Source organism: Procambarus clarkii, chromosome 45, assembly GCF_040958095.1.
Source record: "Procambarus clarkii isolate CNS0578487 chromosome 45, FALCON_Pclarkii_2.0, whole genome shotgun sequence".
Classification (NCBI taxonomy): domain Eukaryota; kingdom Metazoa; phylum Arthropoda; class Malacostraca; order Decapoda; family Cambaridae; genus Procambarus; species Procambarus clarkii.
Window position 1 is genome coordinate 1,640,611 of NC_091194.1, and position 13,531 is coordinate 1,654,141.

At 36.1% G+C, this 13,531-nt stretch overlaps 1 protein-coding gene across 8 annotated transcripts in view; it reads right to left on the reverse strand.

Moving 5' to 3' along the window:
• Window positions 1-800: 800 nt before the first annotated feature.
• Window positions 801-13,531, reverse strand: part of SPoCk (secretory pathway calcium atpase) — a 34,574-nt gene continuing 21,843 nt past the window's right edge. For all 8 annotated transcript variants that reach the window (XM_045761431.2, XM_045761424.2, XM_045761430.2 and 5 more), the window contains 11 exons: window positions 13,100-13,291; window positions 12,527-12,674; window positions 11,829-11,914; window positions 11,270-11,368; window positions 9,686-9,842; window positions 8,617-8,807; window positions 7,092-7,220; window positions 5,966-6,132; window positions 5,302-5,443; window positions 4,628-4,812; window positions 801-3,520 (listed from right to left, as the gene is read on the reverse strand). In XM_045761431.2, coding sequence (XP_045617387.1) covers window positions 3,115-3,520; window positions 4,628-4,812; window positions 5,302-5,443; window positions 5,966-6,132; window positions 7,092-7,220; window positions 8,617-8,807; window positions 9,686-9,842; window positions 11,270-11,368; window positions 11,829-11,914; window positions 12,527-12,674; window positions 13,100-13,291 — 1,902 coding nt within the window. In that variant the 3' untranslated portion in view covers window positions 801-3,114. The remainder of the gene's footprint in view (window positions 3,521-4,627; window positions 4,813-5,301; window positions 5,444-5,965; window positions 6,133-7,091; window positions 7,221-8,616; window positions 8,808-9,685; window positions 9,843-11,269; window positions 11,369-11,828; window positions 11,915-12,526; window positions 12,675-13,099; window positions 13,292-13,531) is intronic.

Genomic DNA, 13,531 nt, shown 5'->3' on the forward strand with positions numbered 1-13,531 from the left:
CACGAAAATAAACACGTGATTAAAAATGTGACAATGTCAGACCACGGAGGAAAAATGAAACAGGAATTTCCTTAAGTACTTTCGTATATTAATACATCTTCAGAAGGAGTCCTTCTGAAGATGTATTAATATACGAAAGTACTTAAGGAAATCCCTGTTTCATTTTTCCTCCGTGGTCTGACATTGTCAAATCTCTATATGTATATATTTTGATACAGAAAGAAAAGTCAAGGATTTTTCTCAAAATGTTTTGAGAAGCTTTTGGCACAAAGAAAATGGCTTACATGAAAGAAGACTACTTTTCTGAACAGATTATACTTCTAAATTCTTGTTCGAAATGCAAACTTTTGAAGATACATAATATTCAGTTATAATTACGTTTTATTTTGTCACACCATTGTGTAAATGCTTTTTTAACTTGACCAGATATCTTTATATAAAACTAGACATACTACAAAAAGGGTTTCAGTACAAGATACACATTTTGCATTTGAAACCTCTATGATTTAAACTTTCTTATAGACCTAGGGCAAAGGTAGGAACAGTACTATTGATTGGTCCTTTATGCTGGCCGCATTTACACTCAGCATAAACAAAGCAAATGTTAAGATACTGCCAATTGAATTGCTAGCAATATAATCATCACCTATCTTTTGTTGCCCACAGCCTAAACACACTTTCCCTATTTTCTATGAAAAATAGTGCCTATGGCAAACACTGAAATTGTGCCCCTAGTCCAGATATCTGACACCATCTCTCAGATAACTTTACCATAAAATCAGCTAAAAAATACAATTCACGTTTGTTAATTTTTTAATTATCAAATTTTGACACTACATGTAAATTACAACTGCACCTTGCTTGCTTTCACTGATGCAAATTGGTCTATGATGTGGTCAAAGTCAGTTTTTATTTTAGTTTCTTTTCTTTCTACACTTAGTAGAGCTAGATCACAGTCTGCCTTAACCCAGGGAGGATCTCAAATATTAAAGTATTAATGTTAACTTGATGAATGACCTCTCACAGCTGCCGCTGGGAACTGCGATGGTTAGCATTATCTTAATGGCAATGCAAAGTTTAGAAAAGACACACTCAGATTCACACTGAACAATAAATTTGAGAAGCTCTTCGGGTTTTGATATTTTCACGTTGCTTGACTTGATAGTAACGTTCTGCAATCCAAAATGTCTCCATATAGCTGCTGCCCATCAACGTCACAGCTCTACAATTCGCCCAATTTTTTGCACTTCTTCCTTAAATCATTGTCAGCAGTGGTGCCATAACACAATAATATTATTACTATTATATTTTATGTAGTTAAAAGAAATAAATCCTTTAATTACATATAATAATAATAATACTGTATAATCAAAGACAGATCATACCTTGGAAGAATTTTTTTTTTCACTATCCAAGGGTAGTTATCTAACTTTAATTGAAAGTGCTTAGTAGTGCCCCCTTCAAGTGGCCCCCGGGGCAAGTGCCACACTTGCCATACACTAGATCCACCACTGATGGTTAAAATGGAGAAACAAACTGAAAAAGCCCTTTACTAATGTTAACATATAAAATGTTATAAGATAGAAAATCACTTCCTTGTACCTACAATACAAAAATAAAAATATAAACAGTATTTCTGGTTTAGCTTCATGCAACTTGGTACATATAACGTGTCAAAAGTATATTAATTACCCAAACAACAGTTGCAAGTCAGATCATAATGGATTTATTTACACTTTGTGTATCATTAAAAATTTTAATACTGTATATGAAAGCTGCATCTTAATATTTTTTTATTTTATTATTTTTGTACAAATCATTAAAATTATTATAAAATTCTTTATTTGTAAAGCTGTTATAATTTAAATGCAAACTTCCTATCATGCTATCTAGATGTACAAATTTTCATACTAACAAAATTGTAGATATTACATTAAAATTAAAATATTAATAGTCAAATATTGACAAAAATTCATCCACATTATAGGACACTGGATCTAGTTAAGGACTCATTCATGACTAACACAAATGAAAAGTCAAGTTACCATTTATAATTACTGTACTGTACTTATAAATTATTACAACTCGTACACCCACACACAACAAAAACAAGATTTTCTAAACATTTATCTTGATGTTCAAGATAATTTAAGATGTTTTAAGATGTTCTTAAGATGTTCTTTTTTTTAAGATGTTCTCAAGGGTACATCTCACACTAAAGACAAAATCCTTGTTTCTCTTCTTCTCGGAGTTTACAAGCTTATAAGCAGCACCATTGTGGCTTTACGAGACAAAATACTAAAGGAAAATAAAAAATATATTCTGCGTTCTTCACTGAATTGACCATGTTGACAATTTCTGAAGGTTTCCCGGTACAAAAATATAATACTGAACAATATGTATCATCTCGTTTAATTTGCAAATACCTGTGTTGAATCGCGTCAACATGAATTATGACATTTCGTTAAAACTTCCACAAATATATGAAAGAGAAGCTAATATTTAGCTGATCTTTTTTTTTCCCCATTTACATGCAAGTATGAGATCAAATCATCATATATAGGAATCATTATGAAATTCTTGTGTATCTCTTTTGTTGAAGGGTAAAAAGTCCTGCAATATGCAGGTATCCTTGAGCACGAGCTTATTATGGCAACTTTGTGTTATCTAAGTAAACAAACTTCACCAGTTGAACAAATGCCTTTCACATAACATACTCCTCCAGACCTGTCATATGAACTGAAAAATCACACTTGACAATACAAGAATATTGTCATAAACCTTCATCAAATAATGATACTTGACATTTAGCACACAAAGCTAAATTTAGCCTTGCAAAACTCCAGCGATTACACTCTTTTAAAATAAAATGAAAATATCATGAAGGAAATATTGCACTCTTTTATAAAATGCTTAAAGGTTTATGATAGGAGGCAGAGGCACAGGGGCTCATTTCAAGATTCTTCATTGGGTTTTGAACACACTATACAGAATATGAAAATTCTACCCAAATGCAGCTCATCCTTAAATAGGGACACTTTTCTGTACATTAGCCACATATTTGCTTTCAGCTTTCACACACTTTCAGTTTTGCATACAGTATTAGCCTAAAACTTACACATCATCCACCCATGTTGTTTTTAAGGATTTCTTAGAAGACCAAAATCCTTTGGTAGAAAATATTGCAGAAGAGCATTCGTGACGACGGTCGAGAAACTTTCGGAATTCCGACACAATGAGGACTGTAGAAGTGAGGCAAATTAGATACATCCAATCCGAGATGTGAATGCCCTCCGTCTGAAACACCCACTGGAGGAAGGGAAGGTAAACGACACAAAGCAAGCAGCCCATTGTAGCCGTAAGAGCGACAAAGAGGTACCAGTTAGAAGTGATGCCTATCTCTAATACTGACTTGGTATCGGAACGACAAGACATGGCGTTAAACATATCATACATTACAAAGCAGGCAAAAGTCATGGTTGTATCTCGTGCGGTCACGACACCATCACTCATTTCAGATCTGTGGACAGAAAGCAATTTTCAGTTTCCTTATGATTGAAAAGCAAAGCAAAACATATTTCCTAAAAAACCTTAAGGAATAGACTGAATAGAAGATATAATACAGCTTGTAACTGATCAGGTATGCAGCTACCCATTTATGCTGATCAACTGTACCCTGAGTAACTTTTTAACAAACTATTCTATAAACTAAGTATTATAGCATCTTTACACTGTTTGTTATAACTTGAAGAGGGAATAGTTGCAGCATCTACTGAATTACACATTTGGTCTATCCTTATCAAAAATTAAGGTTTCCATTGAATTATAATAGGCAAGAAATTAAACTGGGTTGAATCAATTTTGAAATTTAAATTTGTGAAAAATATATTAGAACAATGAGTCAATGATATGAATAATACATTAAATTGCCAATGAAGCCCATCACTTTTTTCTATTTTTTTGCAAATTAAAATCGATAACATGAGATTTTCTCCATGAGTGTGTTACATAATAATGGGAGCAGTGCAAGGGTTAGTTTCGATTTTTCGTGTTATTGTTTTGCATGATGTTTTCCAGTAATCACTGCACAAATCATGTCACTATTGAGTACAAATTTGGATGGAATCAAATATAGTTATGGGGTAGTATAATGTTGAGGGTACTGGAACAAAAGCTCCAAATTATTACAATCATAGAAATGAAGCAAATGCTTGGGAATAATAGGGATATGCAGTTTTCCTAGAAAGCTACAAGGTAATCAGAAGAGAGAGAAGAAACACAAGGAGAAAGAGTGGGCCTGCTATCTTGAGGTTATCTTGAGATGATTTCGGGGCTTTAGTGTCCCCGCGGCCCGGTCCTCGACCAGGCCTCCACCCCCAGGAAGCAGCCCATGATAGCTGACTAACACCCAGGTACCTATTCTACTGCTAGGTAACAGGGGCATAGGGTGAAAGAAACTAAAACGCCGGCGATCCCCGCCGGCGCCTGGGATCGAACCCAGGACCAAAGGATCACAAGTCCAGTGTGCTGTTCGCTCGGCCGACTGGCTCCCATGCTGCTATAGCTGAACTGGAATTCTGACAAGAGGACACTGTACTTGGCAACAATGAATCACTCCATAACCTACCTGAAGACCCATAATGTTCCACAAATTATGACCGAGGCCGATATGACGCAGTTCCTGATGAGTTTCTTTGTAATCAGATCTTTTGTAGTGTCTCGGGGAGGTTGGACCTTAACATCATCATCAATAGGCTCCATGCCAAGAGTAAGTGCTGGTGGCCCATCCATGATTACATTAATTAGCAGAATCTATAATGAAACAGTACTTGGTTAAAATGGGGTTATGGACAAATCATACACAAGACTATGCAACAAAGTTCATTTTATGATTGTTAGAACCCATATATACCATTAGCTTAGGATGTATTAGCTTAGTTTAGACAGTGATAGGCTTGGTTGGGTAGATTTTAAAATCTACTGGCAAACCCTCTTGTTTTGTGAATTATAACCGATTAAAAGTAAAGCTAACATTCAGAATTCAGTTACATTTGCACTATCCAAGAAATAACAAATGAATTACTTTATGGTATACAAATTTCGTCATAAAAATATTTCAACCAATTGACAATCAATTACAAACAAAAACTTTGAAAAATACATTTCATAGCAATGCAATATTAAACATGTAAAATATATTCAGCCTTACAGATTTATACTCTGAATATCAATATTTCTAGTTCTAATGATAAGACCACCTAGTTCTAACCTTTCTAGTTCTAAGACCTTTCTAGTTCTAACCTGCATGGGATTGAGGGGGCTGGGGAGGCCAAAGAGCGTAGAGAGCGCGATGAGGCTGAGAGCGACTAGGCTAGTGCTCACTTGGAATTGCACAAAGTTGGTGATATTGTGAAAAATGCACTTTCCTTCCTCAATTGCTGATCTGCAAGAAGAGCATCCAATTTACATACAATACTTACATTTAGATTTAAAATACACTATTAACACAAACTATTGAAGTACTCTAATAACAATTTTTCAGCTAAATCATTTGTCTATTGTAATTATTAATTATTATAGCTAAGGAAATCAAACACTACTGTACAGTTAAAAGACTTAGGTGTAATATGAGGGGACACTATCCCCAAACTTCACAAAAGCTTAAGTGCATCATATGCAATTTGGATCAACTTTAGAATAATAACCAACCACATACAGTAATTGGATACTCATCCTGTGAGCTACTGCTCACAGGATGAGTATGGGGTGCACAATAAACTAGCCGCCTCTGGCAGCAACAATCAAATTCATCATAAATTCACCAAACTGGAACCAAGTGTTTATAGTCTAAGAAAAGAACAATCACAAATAAATGCCAGCTTTAAATTTTGATGGCAGTAAAGTACTGCCACAAGCAGTCAATGGTCAACCAACATAAAAACCTAAAGATACAAACAGTACTTACAATATAGTGGTGAAATCATCATCATTGAGAATCATATCGGCAGCTTCTTTACTAACTGCTGAACCCATCTTGCCCATGGAAATTCCAATATTAGCACGTTTCAGAGCAACAACATCGTTCACTCCGTCTCCTGTCATACCCACAATTTCTCCGCACTCCTGAAGAGCCTGAATAAAAGAATGAATACATGCTATAACAGCAAATCAAGTAAGGTTTTAGCTGTAATTAACATAAGGCTCCGAGCCAGTATGAAAAGCTTCTTTATGAGCAGAGCCACTTAGTTTTTTTTTTATTTATTTATATATACAAGAGTTCTTGCATTCTTTTACAGCCACTAGTACACTTAGCGTCTCGGGCAAGTCCTTAATCCTATGTTCCCTGGAATACGACCCGCCCCTAATCGTTTAACAACCAGGTACCCATTTTACTGTTGGGTTAAACAGAGACTACAGTTAAGGATTTGCACCCAGTAAATCCAGGATACGAACCCAGGACAAAGCTCTCGCGGAACGCCAGGCGAGCGTCTTAACAGTATGCCACGGAGACTGGTTAATTCTTATGGTATGAATCCTTTGTGTCACAGAAATCATTATAGATGTCAGGAAGTATGAGATTCAGGCAAAGGCACCACTGGGATTTTTTCTAAATTCCCTACAGTTCATAGTGTGCCAGGGAGGTAAAAATCTCGGTTAAATCTTCATTTGGCATTAAAAGTGACTGCCAAGCATGCTTCAAAACTGTTCCTTTCCCTGCCAAACTAGCCACTTACCACCACCGGCTAACCAAGATTCCAAAATCCAGATCATGTTGCATTTTCCATGATGCAAACACAAAATCTATTCATAGGAGAATGGGAAGGATCAGAAGCAACAAAACATTTCTATTCAGGAAGGTGCACTTCAAACACTGACTTGAAGCCTTATTTGTAAGTTATCATATTTAATTGCTTTCCCCCAAGATAAGTCTCGCAGACAAATAACACAGACTCCCTTCAAATTGGCCGAGTACACATTCATCCACCCGCAGCAGAGGAAGTGGGGGGGGGGGGGCAGAGAATGAGGACATATTAATGAATAAAAGCTCAAATTATAATTAGGAAAATATACAAAGCTATAACATACTGTACCTTAATAATACGTAGTTTATGTCTGGGCGACACACGATAAAAGACGGTTGCATCTTGTACCAAACCCAGTAGCACCCTGTCATCCATGTTGTCCATCTGATCCCCAGAGAAAACTGTTCCTGGATGCACCTAAGGATTGGAAACCCAAAAATTTGGGTCAATAAGGATTTCAAACTAGTGATGATCATATTAAAACAAAACTGAATACAAGTTCTTAAACTGTGATCCTGAATACCAATTCCAGACATTGATACTGAGCAATTCCAGATACATAGATTCAATCACCATATTGTAAAGTTCGTATTTCTTTTAATTTTACTGTACTTTTTAAATACAAGTGTCTGTAGGCCCGAGCGTCTGTAGGCCCGAGCGTCTGTAGGCCAAGCGTCTGAAGGCTCGAGTGTCTGTAGGTTCAAGTGTCTGTAGGTTCAAGTATCTGTAGGTTCAAGTGTCTGTAGGTTCAAGTGTCTGTAGGTTCAAGTGTCTGTAGGTTCAAGTGTCTGTAGGTTCAAGTGTCTGTAGGTTCAAGTGTCTGTAGGTAATTACCCAAGTGTAGTTACAGGATGAGAGCTACGTTCGTGGTGTCCTGTCTTCCCAACACTCTTTGTCATATAACGCTTTGAAACTACTGGCGGTCATGGCCTCCACCACCTTCTCACCTAACTTGTTCCAACCGTCTACCACTCTTGAATGTGTATGTATGTCTGCCTGCCTGTTTGTGTATTTGTCATGGTGTAGGTAACCTATCTGATCAAAAAATGTCAAACAAACAATTTGTTAACACATTAAGGGCCATACATACACACACACTCCTTCAATCGACCGTTTAACTAAATAAAAGTGACAAGGATTACCATTACTATACAGCTTGTGATACAATACTTGATGTGTGAGATCCAGCATTGGGACACATTGCTGGCTAAGAGAGGTGACAAAGTGCTGCCAATCTGATACTAGGCTAGAGGGTAGATGAATATCACAAGAGGTTCAATAATAATTTACTAAATGCCAGTTGACACTTAATATCTTAATTATATTATAACTATATTACACATTTTATACTATTTTATCTATACGTGTAATAGGTAAATATATCTATTGTCTGAAATTGGAATGGAATTATCAAGAGAAAGTGCCAAACCAATTCAACTATATAGCACTTGGAAGAGATCAGAATAGGGATTGGGGGGAAAGGAATGGTGCCCGACCTGGAGATCAACACAGGGGGTCTGAACAGCCACAAAATATTGGATATTGCTATTTTGTTGTTAATACTGCCACAGATATTGCATGTTTAGCATCATTATGGTGACCTTCAATAGCTCAACTTTTCACATTCCTATCATACATTTTCCAATAAATTTAATAGAACCACTTTTTAAGATGACCCTGAATATCAGTATCTATAAGTGTCTTGTAAATGGTTCTCTTATCCTAGGCAATTACGCGCTTAGCAAGAGTATTTACCTACACAGCACAGAAAATAAATCTCTCTCCATTCCCTATTTTCCCCCCTGATACTTACATGAAGACCAACAGCTTGAGATATAGCACAAGCCGTTTCTTGAGCATCGCCAGTGACCATTTTGACTTTGACACCGGTGGACTGCAGTGTGGTCACTGACGACCGAGCACCTTCTCTCGGGGGGTCCATGATTCCCAACATGCCCATGTAGCTCAGCTCCGATAAAGACGGACCACGAGCTATTCCAAGGACTGATGCAGAATTGTAAGCCGAAAGAACAAAGTAAATCAGTATTTAAAGTAGATCATTATTAGTTAGGTCTCGCCTCATGATGCAGGAAACTTGGAAATGATGTAATTACTACTATATAATTAACTATGAAAAACAATTATATTTAAAGAAAATCATGATTCAATTTGTAGAAATAAATTAATATTCAATGTTGATAATATTTACCAAAGGATAAATAAAAAAATATTTAATGAAAGTGTCCAGCAGTCATTCACAACAGTTCTACCACACTCCTACAGTCATCTTATCTTGAGGTTATCTTGAGATGATTTTGGGGCTTAGCATCCCCGCGGCCCGGTCCTCGACCAGGCCTCCTTTTTGTTACCCCCCCCCCTCAGGAAGCAGCCCGTAGCAGCTGTCTAACTCCCAGGTACATATTTACTGCTAGATAACAGGGGCATCACAGTGAAAGAAACACTTTGCCCATTTGTCTTTTTTCACTCCCACACCTTTGTTGTACTTTTGTCCTCATTTCCTTTTAAAGTTTCTCTCTCTCAACAATAAAATTGCCAATGGGTCAACATAAATCTCTATCTCACTCTGCTTAAACAACTATCATCTGCATCCATCAAATTCCCAAAAGAAGCTTTAATCTAGTCTTAATAATTTCTGTAGCAATGTACATTACCTGTAGAGTATATAGATTATTACACACACACACACTGTGTAGTGATTATGTGAAAGTTTCTAGAAAAAATGGAGAATTGAGTGGGGATGTGTGTAAACTACATTATTATGGCCCCATTTCCAGCTTCCATGGGGGTTGTGAGGCATCAGCCCAGAGTAAAACTACAAATGAATTAAATTGTAGCCTGAACAAATTGCTAACATGACTCACCTCGGAGTCCTTGCCGCCCACGTTCAAGACTTGCAGACAAAATCTGATGCTGCTTTTCCTGTGATAGTGGAAGTAGAGCCACATTTTGATGGTAGTGAGTACAGGCCCGTAATACTGCTTCAATTGCACCCTTTACCAGCCACTCCACCTCTCCGGTCTGTAAAAATGTTATCTTATTTTCTGGCGGCCAAAGACATGCTCAAGTATTACATGAAGTAATAGAGTACAGTACATATAACATGGCAGAACCTGGTGAGGAAGTTATTATATTAGAATTTACATATAGATAATTTTTTAGCATAGAGTTTTATGTGTAGCTGCTATAAATATAGAACAGGCAAAATCACACAGTATTCATTAACAATACACTCAGATTGGTCACAAAATGGCATTGTAGGGCATGGCTCCCAAAACTTAATTATCATAATTTTTTATTAACCCTTTAACTGCATGGTTAAATTTCTGAAATATTAAACATTTTGAAAGGTGTACTTTGAACATTTAGAATTTACAGTGAGGGAAACTATTCAAGAAGAGATTGAATGCCATCAGTTGTGTACAGTACATTTCACCCTTAAACAGGGAAAATGACTGCAGCCTAGAATTGATTTGAGTATTTATTTTGAGCATAGGGTTACACAGCAAAATGTTTTAATTTTGTATTAAACTCTTCTGCTGCAAACTTTGACTACATTTACAAGATTCATAAAAGGTTTACTCATTAGATGCTACTAGTGTTTGCTGCTTAAATAAATAGAGTTCCATCAGTTGCTAGCAATCTTGAGGTGAAAGTGGCCACTGACTTTTTGCAATTTTGCAACTGGCTAAAAAAATATTGTATTTCATAATACATATTGTATTTTAGCTGCTGGTGAACAATGTTTACAACTGGTCCTATTTGCAACCTATTTTCAAAATAAAGTGCACAAATAAATCTTCAGCCATAATTATTCCCCATGTTCATGAAATAAATGTACTTAATAAATGACTCGCACCTACTGATGTTCGAGTACTTCTTAAAAAGTGTTTCCTTCACTTTGTATTCACAAAGTATAAAATAATTCACATTCCTCTGAAATGTAATTATGCAGTTAAGAGTTAAGGCAAACCACTTTCAGGTATGCATATTTTTGTAATCTTAAACATTATGTTTCAGATAAATTTACTCATTGAAACATCTTTAGAAAGCATGAAACCCACTAGAAGTGTTGCACATTACATAACAGTACTGCCAGTAATAGGCAACAATCTAGCTAAAGATACCTAAAGAGGTTTTATCCAATATAACTGTCTTACTCATCACTATCCAAACTTTGACATATTCCTTTATTTAATCCCTGACATTACACCCATAATACACTCATTTCAAGATGAAACAAATAGTGAAACCCAAAATTCAACTTTAGTAAACGAAATGTTGAGACTTATATTATCAACCAAAAAATAATTCTAGAGTAACCAAATAAACATACTCGACAATTACCAGACGAGAGAAATTCAGGTAACAACACACAATACGGAGTCATTACCTTGAACAATATGCCAAATTCTTATTATACAACATCGTCAAGAATTAAGACTCACCCTTTTATTTTTCACTTTCACCGACATTGTTTTTGTTTCCGACTTGAATGGGATTTCCTCAAGTCTCTGATATTTATCTCTTGCATTATATATTCTATGCTGTAAAGGACAAAAAACCTATTAACAAAAAGACTTAAAATCCTATACAGTAAATTTTAATTCAAATGATGCATAAAGCATTCTTCATATGAATGAAAATAAATGGCAAGCAATTTTTTAAAAAAGCAAAATAGGAGTAACTTATAATGAGTAACAAAACTATCACTAAGCAAATTATGTAAATAATGATGTAATATAAAATTGTCATGATACCCACGCTACCCACTTTCATGGGGATGACGAGGTGTCAGCTATAGAGGAAATACTAGAGTACAAGAAAGAGGGGGTTAAAGATACCCAAAATGCCACCCCATGTATCCACTTGCATAGAGATAATTGGAAAAAAACTACAACAAAAAAAATTATATTGTATGAGACAAAATACAATGTGAGGAAGTGAATGGAAAATAATGTTTCACCAAAGGTAATTACAAATCAAATTTAGGGTTATACAATTCACCTTGATAGCAGCAGCGAGAATAGCCCCCTCTGTAGGCTGCCCAAGTAACTGGCCTCCTATGATCTGGGCATTATTACAAACAGCACCTGTGTGATATGAATGTTACCTCAAATTGATGGGTTACACACCTGTTTTAAAAAGTAAAAATTGTTCATTATGAAACATTTGCTACAATAGTCAAGTATAAACTACCTGGTACGTGTATATACTGTACTTTATAGATGTAGCGACTAGTTTTCAGTTTTATATAAATATGCACAAGTTATTAGTTTTATAATAACTTTATTTGCATTATGTATCTAATTACACGTAAAATACCTTGAGGCTACTTGAAACTTAGTTACTTCTTGCTAGAAGTTAATTTATATTTTGAGCTTTCTTTAGTTCTTGAGGTTATCTTGAGGTTATCTTGAGATGATTTTGGGGCTTTTTAGTGTCCCCGCGGCCCGGTCCTCGACCAGGCCTCCACCCCCAGGAAGCAGCCCGTGACAGCTGACTAACACCCAGGTACCTATTTTACTGCTAGGTAACAGGGGCATAGGGTGAAAGAAACTCTGCCCATTGTTTCTCGCCGGCGCCCGGGATTGAACCCGGGACCACAGGATCACAAGTCCAGTGTGCTGTCCGCTCGGCCGACCGGCTCCCCTTGTTCTATGTTCTATATTAAAAATAATCAGACTTTGGAAATGAATAGTTACCTGTCTCTAGCAGTTTGGTAACAGCCTCGTAAGCCAGTTCCGAGTATCCACTTTCAAATACAACTTCACCGTCAGTAGAATAGCCAACTCCAGTCATGTGACATTCATCCCCTTCCGATGTGGCAATGGAGGTCACGGTCATTTCATTCTGTTAACAGAATACAGAATTCAGCAGCAGGTTCTCTTCATTTCTACTAAACATCATTCCTTCCTCTACATAACTATGAATTAACAAATTCAAAGCTTAAAAAAATAAATGACACACTGTCCCAAGTTTCATAAGTCAGTCTTCATATACATATCCAAACATTCCATTAATACTGCTAATCCCAATATTAACCTGCAAACAATAACTCTTATAACCATTACTGTTTACTCCATCAATATAATTCCTTTTAAATTCTATAACTATAAATTTTGTTCATAATACCATCAACATAACTAAAACTTTAGCTTAAAAACTAAACACTGATTAAAATATATAAATCACACATTCCAAGATCTCGAACAATTATAAATTTAAATGTCAGATTTTAGTTGGATTCTTTAAAATAAAACACTTCTGCTACTAACCTTAGTCAGGGTTCCAGTTTTGTCTGAACACACAGTTGTAACACACCCAAGAGTTTCTACCGTGTGCAAGCCCTTCACCAAAGCCGAGCGTTGAGCCATGCGACGTATGCCCAGACACAATGTCATTGTGACTACAATTGGCAGCCCTTCCGGTATGGCAGCAACAGCTAAACTTACTGCTATGTTAAATATCTGCAAAGATGATTCGTATTGGTGAAATATCAGTACAGTAGGTACCAGGGTGAAATGAAAAAAAAAAAAAAAAAAAAAGACAAAATTAATTGACTCTATTCATGTCAAGATGATGAAGGGCAATGTAGAAATAATCAATTCATGTGAAGACGGTAAAGGCAGTGTGGAATTATGTCTGTTTAAGTCAAGATGGTAAAGACTGTGTAGAATTGTCTATTCATGTTAAAATGGTGTACATCG